This window comes from Rhinoraja longicauda, chromosome 12, assembly GCF_053455715.1.
Source record: "Rhinoraja longicauda isolate Sanriku21f chromosome 12, sRhiLon1.1, whole genome shotgun sequence".
Classification (NCBI taxonomy): Eukaryota; Metazoa; Chordata; class Chondrichthyes; order Rajiformes; family Arhynchobatidae; genus Rhinoraja; species Rhinoraja longicauda.
In genome coordinates this window covers 47,339,237-47,363,132 of record NC_135964.1, presented here as the reverse complement: position 1 = coordinate 47,363,132, position 23,896 = coordinate 47,339,237, and the positions used below count along the sequence as shown (strand labels likewise).

Below are 23,896 nucleotides of genomic sequence, written 5' to 3'. Positions count from 1 at the left end.
ATGGGGCGGTCGAAACTCCCGCGGCCTGGAGTTCCCGAAGGCGGCCTCTGACCAAAGACCGCGGGCTCCGTGATGTTAAGTCCGCAAGCACCCACGGTTGGAGCTCCAAGGTCGACCCCTGGCAAAGGGATCGCGAGCTCCGCGATGGTAAGTCGGCAGGCGACCGCGGTGGAGCTCTCAAAATCGGCCTCCAGCAAAGGCCTGCCAACTCCTCGATGTTAGGCTGCAATGCGGACGGAGATACGGTACGGAAGAAATATCACATTTCCGTCGAGGCAAGAGATTAGAAAAAGTTTCCCCAAACCCCCACCCCCACATAAAACAAGCTGAAGAACACTAAAAACATACATTTAACACATACAATTAAAACACAAAGAAGGAAAGGACAGACGGACTGTTGGCGAGGCAGCCATTGCTGGTGCTAGCCAGTGGTTACGTTTCCTCCCATACTCCAAAGACGTACAGGTTTGTAGGTGAATTGGCTTGGTATTTAAAAAATTGTGAATATTGTCCCTAGTGTGTGTAGGATGGTGTAAGTATGCGGGGATCGCTGGTCAGTGCGGACTCGGTGGGCCGAAGGGTTTGTTTCCACTCTGTAGCTCTAAACGACACAAAATGAATCCATTTTGCAGCTTAATCTGCCAGTAAGATGACTTAAATCTACAACTTGTTTGTTCTAATGGTATCCACAATGGCAATGTTAATTTCGTTGTGGATTATGTCACAAATCCTGTATTGAAAAATATAAAATAACAAAGCTTTAGTGGATCGACATAGCTTTTTTAAAACAGACCAGCTGTACATTAGCTTCAACATTTACCCACCTTTCCATAAATCATCATAATCTTCATGAGAGCAATATCTTGCCTGGCTTTTTTCAATACTCGTGTACGAGTCTAGACAGTGAGTAGTCGGCTCTTCGGTTGCACGGAGCACCATGTTCGAGCTAGGGCCTGTCTTTGTGCATTATTTCTAACACATCCAGTTAATAATGATTAAATATCAATCAATTATATTAACCTTGGCTTATATTTCACACCTATAACAACACTGCATCCCAACAACGGTTCACTTCAGAGATTTAAAGCTCGCTTGCTTCCACCGCCAATGACCAGCTGGTTTTAATCTCTACAATGTAATGTTTTGTTTAGTTTAGAGATGCAGCGCGGAAACAGGCCCTTCGGCCCACCGAGTCTGCACCGACGAGCGATCCCCGCACATTATCACTATCCTACGCACACTAGGGACAATTTTACATTTTACAATCAAACCAATTAACCTACAAACCTGTACGTCTTTGGAGTGTGGGATAAAACCGAAGACCTTGGAGAAAACCCAAGGGGAGAACGTACAAACTCCATACAGACAAGCACGCATTGTCATGATCGAGCCCGGGTCTCTACCACTGTAGGCAGTAGCTCTACCGCAGCGCCGCCCTTTGTTTTGATATTTTCACACAACTTCCAAATTTGTCTTTCTCAGGCTAATTATGATTTTTGTTTCATTTTTCACTATTTGTTTAAAATAACCTGAAGGGCAATGTTTTCAGAGGGTGGTTGGTGTATGGAATGAGCTGCCGGAGAAGGTAGTTGATGCAGGTGCTATGACATTTAAAAAACATTTGGACAGGAACATGGATAGGAAAGGTTTAGATGGATATGGGCCAAACATGGGCAGGTGGGACGTGTAGATAAGGCATCTTGGTCGGCATAGACAAGTTGAGCCGAAGGGCCCATTTGTGTGCTGCATGACTCTGATTGTGTGTGTTGAATGGTGAAATGGCTGCTGAATATCTAGAGCAGCCAAAGTAATTTTACCAGCATAATCAATTGATAAGCAGGCGTTTGCGTAGATGGGAGAATTTTGTGCGCTATACTTTTTTGCATTATTTCTCATTCTGATGTTGTTCCATATATGCTCAAGTACCGTTTATTACGCCTTAATGCTGTTGCCTAGATATTTTGAAGGACGTGATGGAGAAGCTGTCCATCGGAACATTCCGGTAAACATTTTGATATTCGTACTATCAATTCCTAGTGTGGCTTGGAAAAGCAACTGTATAATAAATTGGCAATGGAATGTTCGCCTTTGGAATTAAGACTTTACTGCGCTTAAGTATATGTACAGATGGTTGCACTACATGGAATCTTTTGCGATACAGCCAGAAAAACGGACTTAAATATTTGCCTTGTTGCGTGTGATTGTATTTAAATTGCATGTTGAGTGATGAGAGGCTGAGAGCCATCGTCAACCATTTTAACGCTTCGGGGAATGCAGCTAGCCTCGCCTTCCGCAGAAAGGTACGAGGTTTTGCGGAGACTTTGCCCAGTGTCTAGACATTTTCCAACTGCTTGTCTCTTTTCAGGCCTCATTTGGATGAACCCATTCCAATATATGAAGCCACTGTTGCCATGGAGATGGTTCAGAAAAACCAAGTCAGAAAAAAGCAAGTCGTTCGGCTCTGAAACAGTGTCGTGATGACTAATTCCTGCGAACAGCCAAAAGACTGGTACTGACTCCCAGTTATGCCCATTGGTCTGGAGCAGATGGTTTAATGCGACATCAGTAATTTTTCGATTGAATTAATTTCCCCCCATTTACGGTAGATTGTTTGTCATTGAAAAGCTTTGTGGACCTCTGAACTAGCTTTGAATTATTGTAATGCGTCCCGGAATCCAATATCTGTTTTTCATTTTCATTTAATTTGACTACTTTGCTGATATCTTTAATCTCTTATCAGTTTGCTGCAGCATCTCCAATGCAGAATGATTGATGATACCTTTTTGAAGAGTTGCAAACTGTTAAAAATGCATCTGCCCTTTTGTATTGGGTATAAATAATTGGTGACTCGATCAAGATAAGGATGTGAATGAATGGATTGGTAGCGGGTTTCCCCACTGACAGATCTCGTAAGTGTTGCCAGAAAATAATTCTTAAGGGATAGGAGTAGAATTGGGCCATTTGGCCCATCAAATCTACTCCGCCATTCAATCGTGGCTGATCTATATCTCCCTCCTAACCCCATTCTCTTGCCTTCCTCCCGTGACCTCTGACACCTGTGCTAATCAATAAACTATCTATCTCTGCCTTAAAAATGTCGATAGTATTTTTATACAAAAGGATTGCACAGCCGGTGGTACAACGTCAACTCCAAGTCTGAATCAACTGTGTCGAATTTACGAGTGAATTCTGAGATCAGCACTTCCAAATTGGTTTCCCTTACTAAAGTTAGCATAGAAACTGAAACTAATGGCTTAAATTATTTAAAGCTGTCTTGTGCAATTTAAAAAAAAAAAAATTCTTTCATTGTTCAGATTAGGTTATGAGTACACCTGTTTGTAATTATGACGTATCCAACAAATCCCTCTAAAATAAACCTTTTCTCTCAAGGCTGATTAATCTGGATTGTCTACAGTTCCTTGCATGAACTTTTTGTGAGCATGTTCGCTTGAACCTGGGGCCCTGTGATTCCCACTGCAATCATTGCCTCTTCCAGGCTAAAGCAATTCTAACAGCTCAGCAGTTTTTGGCATTTACAGGGAAATAAAAACTTTAATGAGGTGCATTTTGAAAAGCCTGCTTTCTGTGGTTACTGTGAATAAAATTTGATGCATTGGATTCAGCACAAAATTGCCTGTGTCTACATTCAGTATATTGTAAGCTGAGTTTTATAGAGCAGCTGATATTGACCTGATGCAAGGGGGAACACAGTGGAATTTTCAGTAAACGTATGTATAAATCTTCCATCAACACTTGGTTAATGCCTAATTTTTTTTAAAAAGGTGATACAATAGGTGCAGGAGGAAGCCATTCAGCCCTTCGAGCCAGCACCGCCATTCAATGTGATCATGGGTGATCATTCTCAATCAGTACTCCGTTCCTGCCTTCTCCCCATACCCCCTGACTCTGCTATCCTTAAGAGCTCTATCTAGCTCTCTCTTGAATGCATTCAGAGAATTGGCCTCCACTGCCTTCTGAGGCAGAGAATTCCACAGATTCACAACTCTCTGACTGAAAAGGTTTTTCCCCATCTCAGTTCTAAATGGCCTACCCCTTATTTGTAAACTGTGGCCCCTTGTTCTGGACTCCCCCAACATTGGGAACATGTTTCCTGCCTCTAACGTGTCCAACCCCTTAATAATCTTATACGTTTTGATAAGATCCCCTCTCATCCTTCTAAATTTCAGTGCATACAAGCCTAGTCGCTCCCGTCTTTCAACATATGACAGTCCCGCCATTCCGGGAATTAACCTAGTAAACCTAGGCTGCACGCCCTCAATACCAAGAATATCCTTCCTCAAATTTGGAGACCAAAACTGCACGCAATACTCCAGGTGCGGTCTCACTAGAGCCCGGAACAACTGCATTACAATACATTAGCAAAACTTCTGCAATTTTATTTGGTTCCTTGTAGGTCACCCACGATTCACCTACCTCAGTCTCCATAAAACATAGAACAATACACATTGCTGGTTTAAACCGGAGATAGGCACAAAAAGCGGGTCAGCCAGCATCTCTTGGGAAAAGGAATAGGTGACGTTTCGGGTCGAGACCCTTTTTGCTCGAATGGGCCATTCTGCCCACACTGTGCTGACCATGATGGCAATTTATAGAAATCAGTAACTGTAGATGCTGGTTGACGAAGGAAAGGTACAACATGCAGGAGTAACTCAGTGGGTCAGGTAGCATCCCTGGAGAACATGGACAGGTGACGTCTGGTTCAGAAGCCGTCTTCAGTCTGAGATACTCCAGTATTTTGAGTCATTTCACATGATGGTAATCTAAACTGATTCCCTCTGCCTGCACTTGGACTACTTCCCACCATCCGCTGCCAATTTGGCTGCCTGTTCAAATGCCTCTTTAATGTTACTGTTTTATCTGCTTCCACTGTGTTCCAGGAAATGCACGCAGTTCCACCACTGATCTTCCAGCGACCTCCGTTTTAGAGCCTTGCTGGATCATCCGTTTCGCTGGACCAACTGAGGTCACAGCCTCTGACAGGAGTCGAATGGTCCGCCTAGGGGAGGGGGGGGTAGTGGCGGTAATGGCGTGTAGTGGCGGTAATGGCGAGTGGGCGAGACAAATTCGGCCTTCGGAGTTGGCTATGGGAACAGATGGGAATGAGATTCCAGAGCCCGAACCACAGGGGACAAATTCAACCCGCCTGGACAGCGACTATGGGAACGGATCCCTGTTGCTGGCTCTGACTGGGCCAGAGTTCCAGAGCCCTGGCCACAGAGGCAAATTTGACCTTCCGCTCGGAAGTCCAGCCACGGAGGTCCTCCAGCTGGAATAACACTACCCTCTGGATTCAAAATTGGCTTGATCTGGGAAGGCATTTGACTAAGTCTCTCTATATCCCATGAGATTTAATCCGGGTCAACCTGTCACAATAACCCAGTTAAATGTTTTACCAAGTCCATGTAAACAGCATCCACTGCCAAACCTTTATCAATCATCCTCATTACTTTATGAGAAAAAAAAAACTCCATCAAGCTTGTAAAACACGACCATTGTGGTGTGGTTCGCAGCTCCTGCCTCAGGTGCTTTCAGTGTGGAGTTTGCACATCCTCCCTGTGGCTGCATTAGGTTTCCTCCGGAGTTGTGGGCTAATTGGTCTCTGTAAATTGCCCACAATAGACAATAGGTGCAGGAGTAGGCCATTCGGCCCTTCGAGCCAGCACCGCCATTCAATGTGATCATGGGTGATCATTCTCAATCAGTACCCCGTTCCTGCCTTCTCCCCATACCTCCTGACTCCGCTATCCTTAAGAGCTCGATCTAGTTCTCTCTTGAATGCATTCAGACTTGGCCTCCACTGCCTTCTGAGGCAGTGAATTCCACAGATTTACAACTCTCTGACTGAAAAAGTTTTTCCTGTGCAAGGAAAGTGGAATAACATTGAATTAGATTTTAGATTTAGATTTAGAGATACTGCGCGGAAACAGGCCCTTCGGCCCACCGAGTCCGCGCCGCCCAGCGATCCCCGCATATTAACACTATCCTACACACACTAAGGACAATTTTTACATTTTACCCAGTCAATTAACCTACAAACCTGTACGTCTTTGGAGTGTGGGAGGAAACCGAAGATCTCGGAGAAAACCCACGCAGGTCACAGGGAGAACGTACAAACTCCGTACAGACAGCACCCGTAGTCAGGATCGAACCTGAGTCTCCGGCGCTGCATTCGCTGTAAGGCAGCAACTCTACCGCTGCGCCACCGTGAGCGGGTGATCAACAGTCGGCGTGGGCTGAAGTGCCTGTCTCCATACTGTATCTTTAAACTAAACTACATGACCTCCTTTCCACAAAGCCATGCTGACGGTCTCCAATATGTAAAAAGAAAAGACGCAAATTGCTGGAGTAACTCAGCGGGTCAGGCAGTATCTCTGGAGAACATGAATTGGTGACATGGGTCAAAACGAAACCTTTAGATTCGTACTTTTCCAAGTAACGAGTAAATCCTATCCCTAAGAATCTTCAATAGATTTCCTACCACCTCCAACAGGATAACTGCACAGTAGCACAGCAGTGCTGCCTTACAGCAGCAGAGAGCTGGGCGTCGAGCCTGACCGTGTGTGCTGTCTGTATGGTGCTCGTACATTTTCCTTGTGATCGCCTGGGTTTTTCAATTGTAAATTGTCCTTGGTGTGTGGGATAGTGCCGGTTTTTGGGGTGTACGGAGGGAGCATGGATTCTGTGGGTCGAAGGGCCTGTTTCTGCTCTCAAATCTAAACCAAACTAAACCAAACTGGCTATAATTTGCAGGATTATCCCTATTACTTCCTCCCACCTTGTCCCGTTCAAGGAAAGTAACAATACTGGAACTGTGCCTCGGGCTAAAGAAGAGGATGCAAAGGTCTCTGTCAAGGCCCCAGTAATCTCTCTTGCCTCATGTAATCTACGCCCTGCATTAGTCCTCTCATTTTAATATTTGTTCCATTTAGTTTAGTTTGAAGACGCAGCGTAGAATCGGGCCGTTTCGTTCACTGAGTCCACGCCGACCAGCGATCCCCGCGCACTAACACCATCCGACACACACACACACACACATACACACACACACACACGAGGGAATAGGCCGTGGACCTTTCACCGTCCGGTGCGGCGCTCCAATGTCGGGAGCCCCGACCGCCCCGACGTGGCAAGTTCAACAGCCTGACCTCGAGAGAAGACGGCAGGGAAGAGAAAAGACATTTTGGCCTTCCATCACAGTGAGAAGGGACTGGCGGAGACTCACTGTGATGGATGTTTCTTTTGTTTGGTGTTAGTGGATGATTGTATGTGTTATTGCATTTTTATTGATTATTCTTATTGGTCTTAGTGTTTCAACTGCGGGTAATGTTTCATTTCACTACACATTTATGTGTATGTGACAAATAAACGACTATTGACTATTGACTATTGAGGGAGAATTTATAATTATACCAAGCAAATTAACCTACAAGCCTGTACTTCGTTTTGCATATGGCGGGAAACCGGAGATCCCGGTGAAAACCCACGCAGGTCACGGGGAGAACGTACAAAAACTCCGTACAGACAAGCACCTGTAGTCAGGGTCTCTGGCGCTGTAAGGCAGCAACTCTACCGCTGCGCCACCATTTCTAAAATAAAGACCATTCTCCTTCCTTGCTGGCAACAAAAGCGTTCACATACAAAGTGCCAGAGAAATACAACCATGGAATTGTTTTATAAGAAAATAACTGCAGATGCTGGTACAAATCGAAAGGTATTTATTCACAAAGTGCTGGAGTAACTCAGCAGGTCGGGCAGCATCTCTGGAGAGAAGGAATGGGTGACGCTTCAGACTGAAGAAGGGTCTCGACCCGAAACGTCACCCATTCCTTCTCTCCCGAGATGCTGCCCGACCTGCTGAGTTACTCCAGCACTTTGTGAATAAATACCATGGAATTGTTTGTGTGTACAAGCTGACTTGTTGAGGGGAGGATGGGGCAAATAGACACAGTTCTTGTAGATTAAATAACCTGTACCAAATATTAACAAACAGTTTGGAATGGAGCGATTTTCCAATAATCTACCCAGCTGGTGTAAATGTGCTTCCTTGTCCTTTAAGTGCAATCATTCTGTCGTGATTAACCTTTTAGTTCCTTTGGAAGTTTTCTCTTGACTTTTTCTCTGTACAGTGACTGTAAGATGACATTTCAGACGACACCACACCACACCAACTATTCAGAGCATCACTGTGCCAAGTCTCGAAATAGCACAGTTGGAAGGGGACCAGTAATTTCTCTGTTGCTTAGCATCCTTTCACAACTTAATAGACCACCAGCGGATCGTTTCTCCAAATAACACTGGATATCTGGCAAAGAGACATACAGTGCAGAAACAGGCCTTTCGGCCCACCGGGTCAGCACCAACCAGAGATCACCCCATCCCACACACTCGGGACATTTTTACAATTCGATCGAAGCCTAATTAGCCTGCAAGCCTGTACATCTTTGGAGTGTGGGAACATCCAAATTTCGTCGCACGGAGTCAGGATTGAACCTGGGTCTCTGGCGCAGTGAGGCCTCAGAGCTGACATGGACACAGTAGGGTGAGAATGGTTACGTCTGTGCAACGGCAATTTTTATTTAAACTAGCTTGCCTTTCGTTTAGAGCATGGACCTTCGGCCTACTGAGTCCACACCGACCATCTATGTTCTATTATCCCACCTTCTCCAGCACTCCCGATACATTTGGGGTGATTTTACAGAGGCCAATTAACCAACAAACCCACACTCCTTTGTGATGTTGAAGGAAAGCAGAGCACCCAGAGGAAACCCACACGGTCACAGGGAGAACGTGCAAACGCCACACAGACAGCTCCTGAGGTCAGGATCGAACCCAGGTCTCTGGCGCTGTGAGGCAGCAGCTCTACTGGCTGCACCATTGTGCTGCCCCATTCACCTTATTCACTTTGTGGGTATTTTACCTTAGGGATAGAAGTTATTAAATCTACCCTCACCACTTCTGCAGGCTGTACAGAGGAGCTTCTCAATTCATAGAAACATAGAAAATAGGTGCAGGAGGAGGCCATTTGGCCCCATCGAGCCAGCACCGCCATTCATTGGGATCATGGCTGATCACCTACAATCAGTAACCCGTGCCTGCCTTCTCGCCATATCCCTTGATTCCACTAGCCCCTAGAGCTCTATCTTTTAAATTCATCCGGTGATTTGGCCTCCACTGCCTTCTGTGGCAGAGAATTCCACAAATTCACAACTCTCTGGGTGAAAACGTTTCTTCTCACCTCGGTTTTAAATGGCCTCCCCTTTATTCTTAGACTGTGTCCCCTGGTTCTGGACTCCCCCCAACATTGGGAACTTTCATCGAAGTATCACTGACTTGAGTAATTCCTGGTTTTTTAAAAAATGCAAGTGTGTAAGCAAATTTGTGTACACCTAGAAGTGGAGGTAATAGAAATGAAAATATCCTTTTAAACTGCAGCTTGAGTTTTTGGCAATCAATCCAAATACATAACTTTCCCAGACTATCACAGGAGAGTGCTGTCATCCTTCAAATATGCCAGTGGTGTTTCATAGAATGTTATTCTGAGCAAACATAAACCTGCAAATGACACATCCAAAAGGAATAAAACATGATATTGGTTCAGCATACTGGTATTACCAGTAAATGACTCACTCTCACAGCTACAACACCTATATTATCTTTTTTAAAGGATGAATTACACAACCATTGGAACCAGCAAATGAAACTATTGAGGGCGTGCAGCGTAGGTTTACTAGGTTAATTCCCGGAATGGCGGGATTATCATATGTTGAAAGACTGGAGCGACTAGGCTTGTATACACTGGAATTTAGAAGGATGAGAGGAGATCTTATCGAAACGTCTAAGATTATTAAGGGCTTGGACACATTAGAAGCAGGAAACATGTTCCCAATGTTGGGGGAGTCCAGAACAAGGGGCCACAGTTTAAGAATAAGGGGTAGGCCATTTAGAACTGAGATGAGGAAAAACTTTTTCAGTCAGAGAGTTGTGAATCTGTGGAATTCTCTGCCTCAGAAGGCAGTGGAGGCCAATTCTCTGAATGCATTCAAGAGAGAGCTGGATAGAGCTCTTAAGGATAGCGGAGTCAGGGGGTATGGGGAGAAGGCAGGAACGGGGTACTGATTGAGAATGATCAGGCATGATCACATTGAATGGTGGTGCTGGCTCGAAGGGCCGAATGGCCTCCTCCTGCACCTATTGTCTATTGTCTATTGAAACCCCTTTCAGCAAAATGGCGATTTCCACAATCTGTAATGTTCTCTTTGCAGTAATCATAAAGAAGCTCATGAACTAGTCAGCAATGTATCCATATCTCCAGTGTCCCTCTCCCCGACACTCAGTCTGAAGAAGGGTCTCCAAACGTCACCTATTCCTTCTCTCCAGAGAGGCTGCCCGTCTCGCTGAGTTACTCCAGCATTTTGTGTCTATCTTCGGCGTAAACCAGCGTCTCATAAGTTCACGTGAAAGGAGCAGAATTAGGCCATTTGGCCCATCAAGTCTACTCTGCCATTCAATCATGGCTGATCCATCTCTCTCCCCGAAACTCCCTTCTACCCAGAGCCCTTGACACCCATACTAATCAAGAATCTATCTATCTCTGCCTTACAAAAATATCCATTGACTTGGCCTCCACAGCCTTCTGTGGCAATGAATTCCACAGATTCACCACCCTCTGACTAAAGAAATTCCTCCTCATTTCCTTCCTAACGGAACGTCCTTTAATTCTGAGGCTATGACCTCTGGTCCTACTGGAAACATCCTCTCCGCATCGTCTATCCAAGCCTTTCACTTCATGCGCAGTTCCTTCCTACACAGCAATGTATTTAACGTAGGAACATTCCTGGCACTTGGCCGAAGATTATCACTTGGAACTTTTCAAAACCACTAGGGAAAAAGATGTAAAGGGAGGGAAAAAAACCCCCCCATCTGTTTTATATCCAGAAAGAATGAATGCAGAAGACAGAAATAGCATGAAACGGAATCACTACAAGGTCCAATTCAGTCACAAAGCGTTACAGAAAATGGTACCACAGTTATGGAGTTGGAAAGGAAATCGCATGAAGTATTACAAACATTATAACCAAGACCTGGTTAGAAAAGAGCAAAGCCCATTTTTTCCTCCCTTGAAGATATTAACACCTGACGGATGTACAGGCAATAGACAATAGACAATACACAATAGGTGCAGGAGCAGGCCATTCGGCCCTTCGAGCCAGCGCCGCCATTCAATGTGATCATGGCTGATCATTCTCAATCAGTACCCCGTTCCTGCCTTCTCCCCATACCCCATACTCCCCAAGGCCGGAGCCTTGGATGGAAATTGTCGGAACAGCATCTGATATTTCGCATGGGCAGCTTGCAACCCAGTGGTATGATCCTTGATATCTCTAACTTCAAATAACCCCTGCATTCCCTCTCTCTCCATCCCTCCCCCACCCAAGTCGCACCGGCTACTCGTTTTCACCCAACAAACAGCTAACAATGGCCTGTTTCCTTTATCATTGTTACTTTTTTGCATATCTTTCATTCATTGTTCTTTATCTCTCTCCATCATCGTCTATGTCTCTCATTTTCCTTTCCCCTGACTAGTCTGAAGAAGGGTCTTGACCCGAAACGTCACCCATTCCTTTTCTCCAGAGATGCTGCCCGACCCGCTGAGTTACTCCAGCTTTTGGCCTCTATCTTCGGCTTAAACCAGCATCTGCGGCTCCTACACAAATTCTCCTCATATTGGTCCTTCCACTGTGGTGAGAATACGAGCATTCATTACACCCGAACTGACCCCATCCTCAGTCCACCCCTCCAATCAAGAACACATTCCTACAAGAGAGCAATCAACAACAATTCTGCGTCAACAACCTTTTCTAAGCCCAAGGCGATTTTGATCATAAAATTATAATAGCTTAAAAACAGTTAGCCATTTTCTCCTTCGTACCTGTGCTGGCACCTGGAAAGAACAGTTCCAATTCACCATATTCCCTTGTCCTTTCCACTGCCATCGGGAAGAAGGTACAGGAGCCTGAAAACTGTAACGTCCAGGTTCAGGAACAGTTTCTTCACCTACAGCCATCAGGCTATTAAACACTACAATCTCTGAACTACAATAGACTATTGTTATTATTATTATTATTTACGGTGTACTATGTTGACATATTCTGCTGTGCTGCAGCAAGTAAGAATTTCATTGTTCTATCTGGGACATTTGACAATAAAACACTCTCGACTCTTCCCATAGTCCTACAATATAGGTCGCTTCTCAAGTAAAACAACTAATTCACTACTCATGTGCAGTCTTTCCGCTGACCGGCAAGCACGCAACAAGAAGGCTTTTTACCGTACCTCGTACCTTGACAATAAGCTAAACTAAACAGCTGTTCAATCCAGTCTGCGTGGTCCCACTTGAAACATCATCTCTCCATGTCCCTTCATGGATGCTACTCGGCCCTCTGAGTTCCTCCAGGAATATGTTTGTTGCTTAAGATTCCAGCATCCACAGTCTCTTGTGTGTCCATTCCACCATTTCATTTAGTTTAGTCAGTTTATTGTCACGTGTACCGAGGTACATAGAAAAGCTTTTGTCGGCTCGATGGTTCATTATTGTCACACACGCACTGCACGATGAATTTATTTTTGCGTAGCTTGCACATGCACAAGTCGCCATATTTTGCCGCCATTTACATGGAGAATAAGTCCAAAGGCCAGTCCACATGCTGAATGTACTAGAGCACCCATGATCCAGGCAAGCCCCTGGCTGCTGCAGGGCCTCCTCCAACACCCTGATACCCTCAGACTATCCGTGATCGGACTTTGCTGCCTTTACCTTGCACTGAACGTTATTCCCTTATCACACGATATGAATGGCTCGATTGTAATCATGTCTTATCTTTCCGCTCACTGGTTAGCGCGCAACAAAAGCTTTTCACTGTACCTCGGTTCACGTGACAATAAACTAAACTGAAACTGAAAGCCCTCGACTGGCTCGGCCGGCAAACCCACGTCCCGCTCCTCGCCCGACCGACCGCCTTTGCATCCCAGGGGAGCCTCCTGCAGCCGACCTTGCAGGCGCTGGAGGCATTACCCTGGTCTCTCTCCTACTGGCTCACTCCTCACGTCCGTTGTTGCCAACACCTCCCTCCTCCTCGACCCTCTGGTCTCGGTGACTTCCGGTCCTCCCAGCTGCAGTCCAAGGCCCGCCCGACCCTTTTTTTTGGAAGTCACTGAAAGGAAGCGTGCAGGTACAGCAGGCAGTGAAGAAAGCCAATGGAATGTTGGCCTTCATAACAAGAGGAGTTGAGTATAGGAGCAAAGAGGTCCTTCTGCAGTTGTACAGGGCCCTTGTGAGACCACACCTGGAGTACTGTGTGCAGTTTTGGTCTCCAAATTTGAGGAAGGATATTCTTGCTATTGAGGGCGTGCAGCGTAGGTTTACTAGGTTAATTCCCGGAATGGCGGGACTGTCATATGTTGAAAGACTGGAGCGACTAGGCTTGTATACACTGGAATTTAGAAGGATGAGAGGAGATCTTATCGAAAGGTATAAGATTATTAAGGGGTTGGACACGTTAGAGGCAGGAAACATGTTCCCAATGTTGGGGGAGTCCAGAACAAGGGGCCACAGTTTAAGAATAAGGGGTAGGCCATTTAGAACTGAGATGAGGAAAAATCTTTTCAGCCCGAGAGTTGTGAATCTGTGGAATTCTCTGCCTCAGAAGGCAGTGGAGGCCAATTCTCTGAATGCATTCAAGAGAGAGCTAGATAGAGCTCTTAAGGATAGCAGAGTCAGGGGGTACGGGGAGAAGGCAGGAATGGGGTACTGATTGAGAATGATCAGCCATGATCACATTGAATGGCGGTGCTGGCTCAAAGGGCCGAATGGCCTCCTCCTGCACCTATTGTCTATTGTCTATTGTCTATCTCTGATGCCCACTCCAAGTTAACACGAGCAAAACCAGAAAAGACTTTTCCTGCACAGCTCCGATATTTTCTGCCTATAAACGTCAAAAATCCAGAACATTGAGAGTTGATCCTAGGGAATAATTTGAAATAATTGCATTTTGATTTATTGTACAGCTATATTTTGCAATAAGTGTGAAGGTTCAAATTGTAGAGAGAGGAAAATAACATTTGTTTCCATTGGGAATGCACTTTATTTTTCCAGTTGCAAGGCAGCGATCCACCAGCGCTTGTTCCAATGTAATCAAATTGCAGGATCAGTTTGTAAATCTCATAGCAACTGCATTGTGTATCCACCACACCCTCGGATTTTCCATCCTACTTTGTTGAGGTTCCTGACTTCTGATTACAACCTCCCTGGGGCAGTCCGCCTTTCAGGCTCCGAGTCCCAACAAAAAGGGTTCGGAAGATCATCTGTGTAAGAAGGAACTGCAAACCGAAGATAGACACAAAAAGCTGGAGTAACTCAGCGGGACGGGCAGCATCTCTGGAAAGAAGGAATGGGTGACGTTTCGGGTCGAGACCGTTCTCCAGACGGAAGGGTCTCAACCCGAAACGTCACCCATTCCTTCTCTTCAGAGATGCTGCCTGTCCCACTGAGTCACTCCAGCTTTTTGGGTCTATCTTTGGAAGATCATTTTTTCCAACAGCTCAGCCTCGTTTGGCATCAGCATTTCCCACATCTTGCTTTTTAATTTAAACAGATTCACAGTGAGCAGTTTCGCACAACAAATGTTTCTTTTTTTACCCAGGTCCCAGCTCGGTTTGGGAACAGCTCCATCCAAGACCGCAAGAAATTGCAGAGAATTGTGGACGCAGCCCAGACCATCACACAAACCAACCTCCCTTCCATTGACTCCATCTGCATTTCACGCTGTCTCGGCAAGGCTAGCAGCATAATCAAGGACGTATATCACCCCGGTCGCTCCCTCTTCTCCCCATCAGGCAAGAGGTACAGAAGTGTGCACGCCTCCAGATTCAGGGACAGTTTCTTGCCCGCTGTTATCAGGCAGCTGAACCATCCTACCACAACCAGAGAGCGGTCCGGAGCTACTACATACCTCATTGGTGACCCTCAGACTATTTTCAATCAGACTTCACTGGACTTTATCATGCACTAAACATTATTCCTTCAGCATGCATCTGTAAATTGTGGATGGCTCGATTGTAATCTTGTACAATCTTTCTGCTGACTAGTTAGCACTCAACAAAAAAGCTTTTCACTGTACCTCGGTACACGTGACAATAAACTAAACTAAACCAAATCAAACAGCTGTTCAATACCGTCTGCATGGTCCCACCAGAAACATCATCTCTCCATTTCCCTCAATGGAGGCAACTTAGCCCTCTGAGTTCCTCCAGGAGTATAAGAAAATAACTGCAGATGCTGGTACAAATCGAAGGTATTTATTTCACAAAATGCTGGAGTAACTCAGCAGGTCAGGCAGCATCTCAGGAGAGAAGGAATGGGTGACGTTTCGGGTCGAGACCCTTCCTCAGACTGATGTCAGGGGGGCGGGACAAAGGAAGGATATAGGTGGAGACAGGAAGATAGAGGGCGATCTGGGAAGGAGGAGGGGAAGAGAGGGACAGAATTATTCAAAATGTGGTCGTAGAGTAGGAGGGCAAGAGAAATCACAGAGGGGGAGCAGCGAGAGAGCATGTTGCTGAACTCTCGTCGAAGAGAGGAGGAGAACTTCTTCAAAGTGGACATACCTTGAGGAGAAATCGCAGTGGAGCAACTTTTTTTGCTTAAGATTCCAGCATCCACAGTCTCTTGTGTGTCCAATCCACCTTTTCATTTAGTTTAATTAGTTTATTGTCACATGTACCGAGGTACATAGAAGAGATTTTGTTGCGTGCTCACCAGCCAGCCGAAAGTCAATACATGATTACAATCCAGCCTTTCACAGTGCACAGATACATGATACGGGAATAACGTTTAGTGCAAGGTAAAGCCAGTAAAGTCCAATCAAAGATAGTCCAAGGGACCCCAACGAGGTAGATGGTAGTTCAGGACTGCTCTCTGGTTGCGGTGGGATGGTTGAGTTGTCTGATGGAGCTGGGAAGAAACTATCCCTGAATCGTGAGGTGTGCGTTTTCGCATTTCTATACCTTTTGCCCAATGGGAGAGGAGGAGAAGAAGTGAGCAGGGTGCGACTCACCCTTAATCATGCTGCTGGCCTTGCCGAGGCAGCGTGAGGTGTAGATGGAGTCAATGGAAGGGAGGTTGGTCCGTGTGATGGTCTGGGCTGCGTCCACAATTCACTGCAATTTCTTGCGTTCTTGGACGGAGCTGTTCCCAAACCAAGCCGTGATGCATCCCGATGAAATGCTTTCTACGCCTCATCTGTGGAAGTTGGCGAGACTTGTCTGGGCCTTGCCGAACTTCCTAAGCCTTCTTGGGAAGTAGAGGCATCGGTGCGCTTTCTTGACCGTTGCTTCAAAATGGGTGGTCCAGGAGAAGTCGTCGGTGATATTATTTACTCCAAGGAATTTGAAGTTTTCAGCCATCGCTACTTCGGTGCCGTTTGTGCTCATCCCAGAGGGAAGTGCCGACAGTCCTGACCGTTACCGGGGAGTGATGGCCCTCATATTCTGCAGCATTTCGAGAGACGCTCGGAGAATCCTCAGTTCCTCCCTCCGCAGCGAGACCACCAACTGCAGCTGTTCCAAAATCTCGGCTCTGTCCTCTGTTAGTTTGTAAACCTGAAGACAGGGAGGCAAAAAAAACAGAAACGCCACTGTAAAGCATCCCGCAAACCCATGCAGCCCCAATGGAAAATTCCATCAATCCTGGAATCGGCGAGTGATGACACAGGAGGCTTGTGCGGCACTGTGGCGCAGCGGTAGAGTTGCTGCCTTACTGCCCCAGAGATACCGGTGCCATCCTGACTACAGGTGCTGGCTGTATGGAGTTTGTATACGTTCTCCCCGAGACCGTGTGGGCTTTCTCCGGGGAGCTCTCCAGGTTCCTCCTACACTCCAAAGACAATAGACAATAGGTGCAGGAGGAGGCCATTCGGCCCTTCGAGCCAGCGCCGCCATTCAATGTGATCATGGCTGATCATTCACAATCAGTACCCCGTTCCTGCCTTTTCCCCATACCCCCTGACTCCGCTATCTTTAAGAGCTCTATCTAGCTCTCTCTTGAAAGCATCCAGAGAATTGGCCTCCACTGCCTTCTGAGGCAGAGAATTCCACAGATTCACAACTCTCTGACTGAAAATGTTTTTCCTCATCTACGTTCTAAATGGCCTACCCCTTATTCTTAAACTGTGGCCCCTGGTTCTGGACTCCCTCAACATTGGGAACATGTTTCCTGCCTCTAATGTGTCCAATCCCTTAATAATCTTATATGTTTCAATAAGATCCCCTCTCATCCTTCTAAATTCCAGTGTATACAAGCCTAGTCGCTCCAGTCTTTCAACATACGACAGTCCCGCCATTCCGGGAATTAACCTTGTGAGCCTGCGCTGCACGCCCTCAATAGCAAGAATATCCTTCCTCAAATTTGGAGACCAAAACTGCAGGTTTGTAGGCGTATTGGCATGGTATAAATGTAAATTGTCCCTAGTGTGTGTGTAGGATAGTGTTAGTGTGCAGGGAATCGCTGGTCGGCATGGACTTAGTGGGCCGAAGGACCTGTTTCCGCACTGTATCGCTAAAACTAAACTAACAGGAGGAGGCCATTTAATCAATCCCAGTTCTTGATCCATGTCCCTGCAAGTGATGCCTCTTCAAGTGTAAATGTAGTGAGCCAGCACCCTCGTAGCCAGTAAGTTTCAGACCCTGACTACTCTCACCCTTCTAACAAATAATATAAATCCAGTCTTCAAGTCATACAGCATGCAAACTGGCCCTTCGGGTCAACTTGCCCATGCCAACCAACACGTCCGATCTACACTAGGCCCACCTGCCATTACTTGGCCCACAACCCTCTATACCTGTCCTCTCCATGCACCTGTCTAAATGGTTCTTGAACGTTGCGATGGTACCTGCCTCAACTACCTCCTCCGGCAGCTTGTTCCATTCACCCACCACCCTTAGTGCGAAAAAGTTACCTCTCAGGTTCTAATAAATCTTTCCCCCCTCACCTTGAACCTATGTCCTCTGGTTCTCGATTCCCCTGCTTTGGGCAAGAGACTCTCTGTGTGTTTACCCAGTGTATTCCTCGCATGGTTTTGTGCAGTCTTCTCGGTTACTAATCTCTCTTTCATAGCAAATAGGTTCCGTTTAGCAAAGGCATCTCATGAGGTTAAACATTCATCACAAACTGACCAGACAATACAATCAAAGGGAATGCAAGTTGTTTCCACACACAACCAAGGCAAGATAAATCTGAAACTATAAGTGAAAGGGATTTTCTAAGTGCAGTCGTGTTGATTTGGCCATCTCGCTCAACGCAAAAGGGGTCAAATCAACACAAAGAATCTGTTTAGAAAGGAACTGGAGATGTTGGTATCTATCGAAGATAGGCACAAAGTGCTAGAGTAACTCGGTGGGTCAGGCAGCACCTCTGGAGAAAAAGGATGGGTGACGTTTCGGTTCGGGACCCTTCTTCAGACTGAAAGTAATGGGGAGGGAACTAGAGGTAAGAAAAGGTCAGAACAATGTTAGCGGGCCGGTAGAGTTGCTACCTTACATCTCCAAGGACCCGAGTTCGATCCTGACTACAGGTACTGTCTGACGGAGTTTGTATGTTCTCCTCGTGACCTGCGTGGGTTTTCTCTGGGAGCTCTGGTTTTCCGCCCACACTCCAAACACGTACAAGTTTGTAGACTAATTGGCTTCGGTAAAATTGTAAATTGCCCCCAGTGTGTGTAGGATGACGTTAGTGTACGGGGTGATCGCTGGTCGGCGCGGACTCGGTGGGCCGAAGGTCTTTGTTTCCGCGCTGTACCTCTAAAACAAAACTAAAAGGAGGAGGCCACTTAATCAATCCCAGTTCTTGGTCCATGTCCCTGCCAGCGATGCCTCTTCAAGTGACAATGTAGTGAGCCAGCACCCTCTCAGCCAGTGAGTTTCAGATGGCCCATAATGGCACATTGTTGGCAGGGGAAGAGGGGCGACAAGGATGCGAACAGTGGAACTAGTAGGAAGAATTTGTTAATCTGCAGATGTTACTTGTAAAAAATCTGGAGGGATACTGTGGGCTCAATTTGAAATCTGATCACACAAAGATGTCAGCGACTTTTGCCAACTTAGTGAGGAATACTTAGTGAGAGTCAGTGCTCTGTGTGATACCAATATGCCTCTGGTCATACCCCTGCTGTTGCTTCCTGGATTCTACACGGAAACAGCAGGCAGAACATACACAAGGCGAACATTTATCTTCACTCATTCAGGCGCTGGCCAATGTTTCCATCCTCGTTCTTGCAGTCAAACAATTTCCTGTATTATTTCCCCCCCCCCCCTTCTAATTCTGGCAGTCTCTGCCACCCTGGCATTATCTCCCTTTCTAGTAGACGGCTCTGGTGCAAATGCCTTTGGGATCCTTTCAGAGTAATTGGAGCTGGCGGCTGGGGGAGACAAAGCCTTCATTCTCCGTTTCAATGCTTATCAGAAGGAGCTCTCACTGCGCCACTCACTTTCAAAAACAGGACTGGAGTTTCGTGACGCGGAGCAGTGTTTTGCTCAAGATTCCAGCATCTGCAGTCTCTTGCGTCTCCTTGGTAACGTGGACTCCAGCTTCAATAAAAAAACTGGGGAACGCTCAGCTTGTCTGCATTGACCGAGCTTGCAAAACAAGCGGAATAACACACAAAACTTATTTAGTTAAGCCTAGAGGTACAACGCAGAAAACATGCCCTTCGGCCCACCAAGTCCGTGCCGACCAGCGATCCCCGCACATTAACACTATCCTCCACACACGAGCGATAATTTTACATTTATACCAAGCCAACTAACCTACACACCTGCACGTCTTTTTGAGTGTGGGAGGAAAACGAAGATCTTGGAGCAAACCCACGCAGGTCACGGGAGAGAAGACGGCAGGGGAAGAGAAAAAGACATTCTGGCCTTCCATCACAGTGAGGAGGGACTGGAGGAGACTCACTGTGATGGATGTTTCTTTTGTTTGGTGTTAGTTTATGATTGTATGTGTTATTGCAGTTTTATTGATTATTCTTATTGGTCTTATTGTTGAACTGCGGGTAATTTTTCATTTCACTACACATATGTGTATGTGACAAATAAATGACTATTGACTATTGGTTGACTATTGAGATTGCACCCGTAGTCAAGATGGAACCCGGGTCTCTGGCGATGTAAGGCAGCAGCTCTATAGGTAGCTCTAAGCAGCCACCCTTGTTTCAGTTCAAACAGAAATTCCAGATTGGGCAGCAGTGGGCGTGATGCATTTGGATTTTGCGGGAAGTTTTTGAATAAGGCGGGACGGCACGGTGGCGCAACGGTAGAGTTCACAGCAGCAGACACCTGCGTTTGATCCTGACCACGGGCGCTGTCTGTACACGGGTCACTGCGAGCAATTTTGGGCACCAAAACTGAGGAAGGACGTGCTGGCTCTGGAGAGGGTCCAGAGGAGGTTTACAAGAATGATCCCAGGAATGAGGAGGTTAACCTTTGATCAGCGTTTGTCGGCCCTGGGCCTGCACTCGCTGGAGTTTAGAAGAATGCGGTGGGGGGCACCTCATTGAAACGTACAGAATAGTGACCGGCTTGGATAGAGTGGATGTGGAGAGGATGTTTCCACTGGTGGGAGAGTCCAGGACTAGGTTGGTGAATCTGTTGAATTCTTTGCCACAGAAGGCTGTGGAGGCCAAGTCAGTGGATATTTTTAAGGCAGAGATAGATACTTGATTAGTACGGGTGTCAGAGGTCATGGGGAGAAGGGGGTTAAGAGGGAGAGATAGATCAGCCATGATTGAATGGCAGAGTAGACTTGATGGGCCGAATGGCCTAATTCTACTCCTATTCCTTATGACCTTACACACCGAGTTTGTACATTTTCCCTGTGACCGCGTGGGTTTTCTCCGGGTGCTCTGATTTCCTCCCCCACTCTACAGTTGTGCAAGTTTATAAGTAAATCAGCTTCTGTAAATCGTTCCTAGTGTGTAGGATCGTGCTGGTGTGCGGGATAATCACTGGGCAGCATGGACTCGCTCAGACGAAGGCCCTGTTTCTAAGCTGCCTGTCTAAAGTCTAAAAACCTTGATAATTACAGTAAATCTTGCAGCCACTGGAACTTTGCAACATATGAGAAAATTCAGGCAGTTGCAATTTGCCAAAAACCTTTGATTTCTATATTAAATATATCTACGAAAGCAGCTCTTTGTTTAATTTTTCTTGCTTTTTAATTAGTTGGCGAAGGGAATTAATTCATACATAAGGGGAGAAAACGTGCTGGATGAGCTCAGTGGGTCAGGCAGCATCTCTGAAGAACATGGATGGGTGATGTTTCGGGTCGGGACCTTTCTTCAATCCCCGCTGGAGAACTTTGATAGGTGACGTTTCGGGTCTGAAGAAGGTTCTTGACCCGAAACGTCACCCATTCCTTCCCTCCTGAGATGCTGCCTGACCTGCTGAGTTACTCCAGCATTTTCTGAATAAATACTAGCCCTTCAGATGGTGACTGGAAGCTGGATTAAAATCAATGCCAGAATGCCAGAATTACTCAGCAGATCAGGCAGAATCTGCGGATCAGAACTGGGAAATATCTGAAGACGCCAAGCAAGAGTTGGCAGGGTCGAGAAGGGGAGAGGAGAGGCAGAGAGAGAACACAAGTGATGGCAGGGGAGAATGACTCGCACATGGGGAGAAAGAACAGGTTGAAAAAGGGTCATAATGGGATCAGTGAACAGTAGTCAATAGACAATAGGTGCAGGAGGAGGCCATTCGGCCCTTCGAGCCAGCACCGCCATTCAATGTGATCATGGCTGATCATTCTCAATCAGTACCCCGTTCCTGCCTTCTCCCCATACCCCCTGACTCCGCTATCCTTAAGAGCTCTATCTAGCTCTCTCTTGAATGCATTCAGAGAATTGGCCTCCACTGCCTTCTGAGGCAGAGAATTCCACAGATTCACAACTCTCTGACTGAAAAAGTTTTTCCTCATCTCAGTTCTAAATGGCCTACCCCTTATTCTTAAACTGTGGCCCCTTGTTCTGGACCCCCCCAACATTGGGAATATGTTTCCTGCCTCTAACGTGTCCAACCCCTTAATAATCGTAGTCCTGGAGAAGGTGTATGTTTAGTTTAGTTGAGAGATGCAGCACGGAAACAGACCCTTCAGCCCATCGAGCCCATGCCGTCCAGCGATCCCCGTACACTAGCACTATCCTGCACGATAGGGACAATTTACAATTATACCGAAGCCAATTAACCGACAAACCTGTATCTCTTTGGAGTGTGGGAGGAAATCTGGAGCACCCGGAGTAAACCCACGCCGATCACGGGGAGAATGTTCAAACTCCGCACAGACAGCACCTGAAGTCAAGATCGAACCCGGGTCTCTGGCGCGGTTAGGCAGCAAATATACTGGTGTGCCATCGTGCTGTCTCCAAATCAACAAAAAAATGACCTAAAGATGCCCCATTTCAGATTTCTACCTTATTTCTTTTGTGTTACAAATTATTCACAAATATCGCCAAAAAAAGTATTTCTTTTTAAGAAACAAAAGCAAGTATATCTTTCCCATCTGGTCCCCCGAGTGTTAGTGTCCGTTGTTATTGTAAAGCCCAGGAGAGATAGCTGGCCTGACTAAAGATATTGAGCGTCACAGGGAACACCAGGTCAGCCAGCATGTCTGAGAGGGGAAGGGAATAGGGTGCTCCAGATGTCAACGTATTTACATCGGCGAAACCAAACGCAGGCTCGGCGATCGCTTCGCTCAACACCTGCGCTCGGTCCGCGTTAACCAAACTGATCTCCCGGTGGCCGAGCACTTCAACTACCCCTTCCCATTCCCAGTCTGACCTTTCTGTCATGGGCCTCCTCCAGTGCCATAGTGAGGCTCACCGGAAATTGGAGGAACAGCACCTCATATTTCGCCTGGGCAGCTTGCAGCCCAGTGGTATGAACATCGACTTCTCCAACTTTAGATAGTTCCTCTGTCCCTCTCTTCCCCTCCCCCTTCCCAGATCTCCCTCTATCTTCCTGCCTCCACCTATATCCTTCCTTTGTCCCGCCCCCCTGACATCAGTCTGAAGAAGGGCCTCGACCCGAAACGTCGCCCATTCCTTCTCTCCCGAGATGCTGCCTGACCTGCTGAGTTACTCCAGCATTTTGTGAATAAATACCTTGGGTGAGAAAGGAAATCAGCTGGGGATTTTGCTCTTGATCTCTGTCCATCTGCCAACACACAATGCCGTTATGTCGGGCAGTCCGATTATTGAGCAATAATTATTGAGCTGGAGTCCTTGGAAGTCAACACCACCACATGCCAACCAGCGCACACAAAAGCGGAAGCAGAGATGAAATCTGCCAATTTGGGGCATTCACACTGGGATAGTGAATAAACTGGGTATCGCACGGTTGCTGGGGAAAGTGCCTGGGGAGGGGGTGGTTTGGGCGGGAAGGGACGTGTGGACCTGGGAGTTTCGGAAGGATTCGGTCTCTGCGGAAAGCAGAAAGGGGTACGGATGGGAAGATGTGGCCAGTAGTGGGATCCCGTTGGAGGTGGCGGAAATGTTGGAGGATAATATGTTGTACGCGACGGCTGATGGGGTGGAAGGTGAGGACAAGGGGAACTCTGTCCTTGTTACGAATAGGGGGAGGGGGAGCGAGAGCGGAGCTGCGGGATATTGAGGAGACCCGAGTGAGAGCCTCATCTATAATGGAAGAGGGGAACCCCCGTTTCCGAAAGAATGAGGACATCTCCGATGCCCTTGTATGGAATACCTCATCCTGGACACAGATGCGGCATAGACGGTGGAATTGGGAGTAGGGGATAGAGTTTTTACAGGAA

At 46.6% G+C, this 23,896-nt stretch overlaps 2 protein-coding genes across 4 annotated transcripts in view; one reads left to right on the top strand and one right to left on the bottom strand.

The window, feature by feature from the left end:
• cryzl1 (crystallin, zeta (quinone reductase)-like 1) overlaps nucleotides 1-3,619 on the top strand; it is a 47,737-nt gene extending 44,118 nt beyond the window's left edge. For all 3 annotated transcript variants that reach the window (XM_078408794.1, XM_078408793.1, XM_078408792.1), the window contains 2 exons: nucleotides 1,957-2,002; nucleotides 2,366-3,619. In XM_078408794.1, the coding sequence (XP_078264920.1) occupies nucleotides 1,957-2,002; nucleotides 2,366-2,465 (146 nt within the window). In that variant the 3' untranslated portion in view covers nucleotides 2,466-3,619. The remainder of the gene's footprint in view (nucleotides 1-1,956; nucleotides 2,003-2,365) is intronic.
• Nucleotides 3,620-15,213: 11,594 nt separating this feature from the next.
• Nucleotides 15,214-23,896, bottom strand: part of setd4 (SET domain containing 4) — a 77,468-nt gene continuing 68,785 nt past the window's right edge. Inside the window, exon 11 of the mRNA XM_078409694.1 lies at nucleotides 15,214-16,677. Within this exon, the coding sequence (XP_078265820.1) occupies nucleotides 16,540-16,677 (138 nt within the window). The 3' untranslated portion in view covers nucleotides 15,214-16,539. The remainder of the gene's footprint in view (nucleotides 16,678-23,896) is intronic.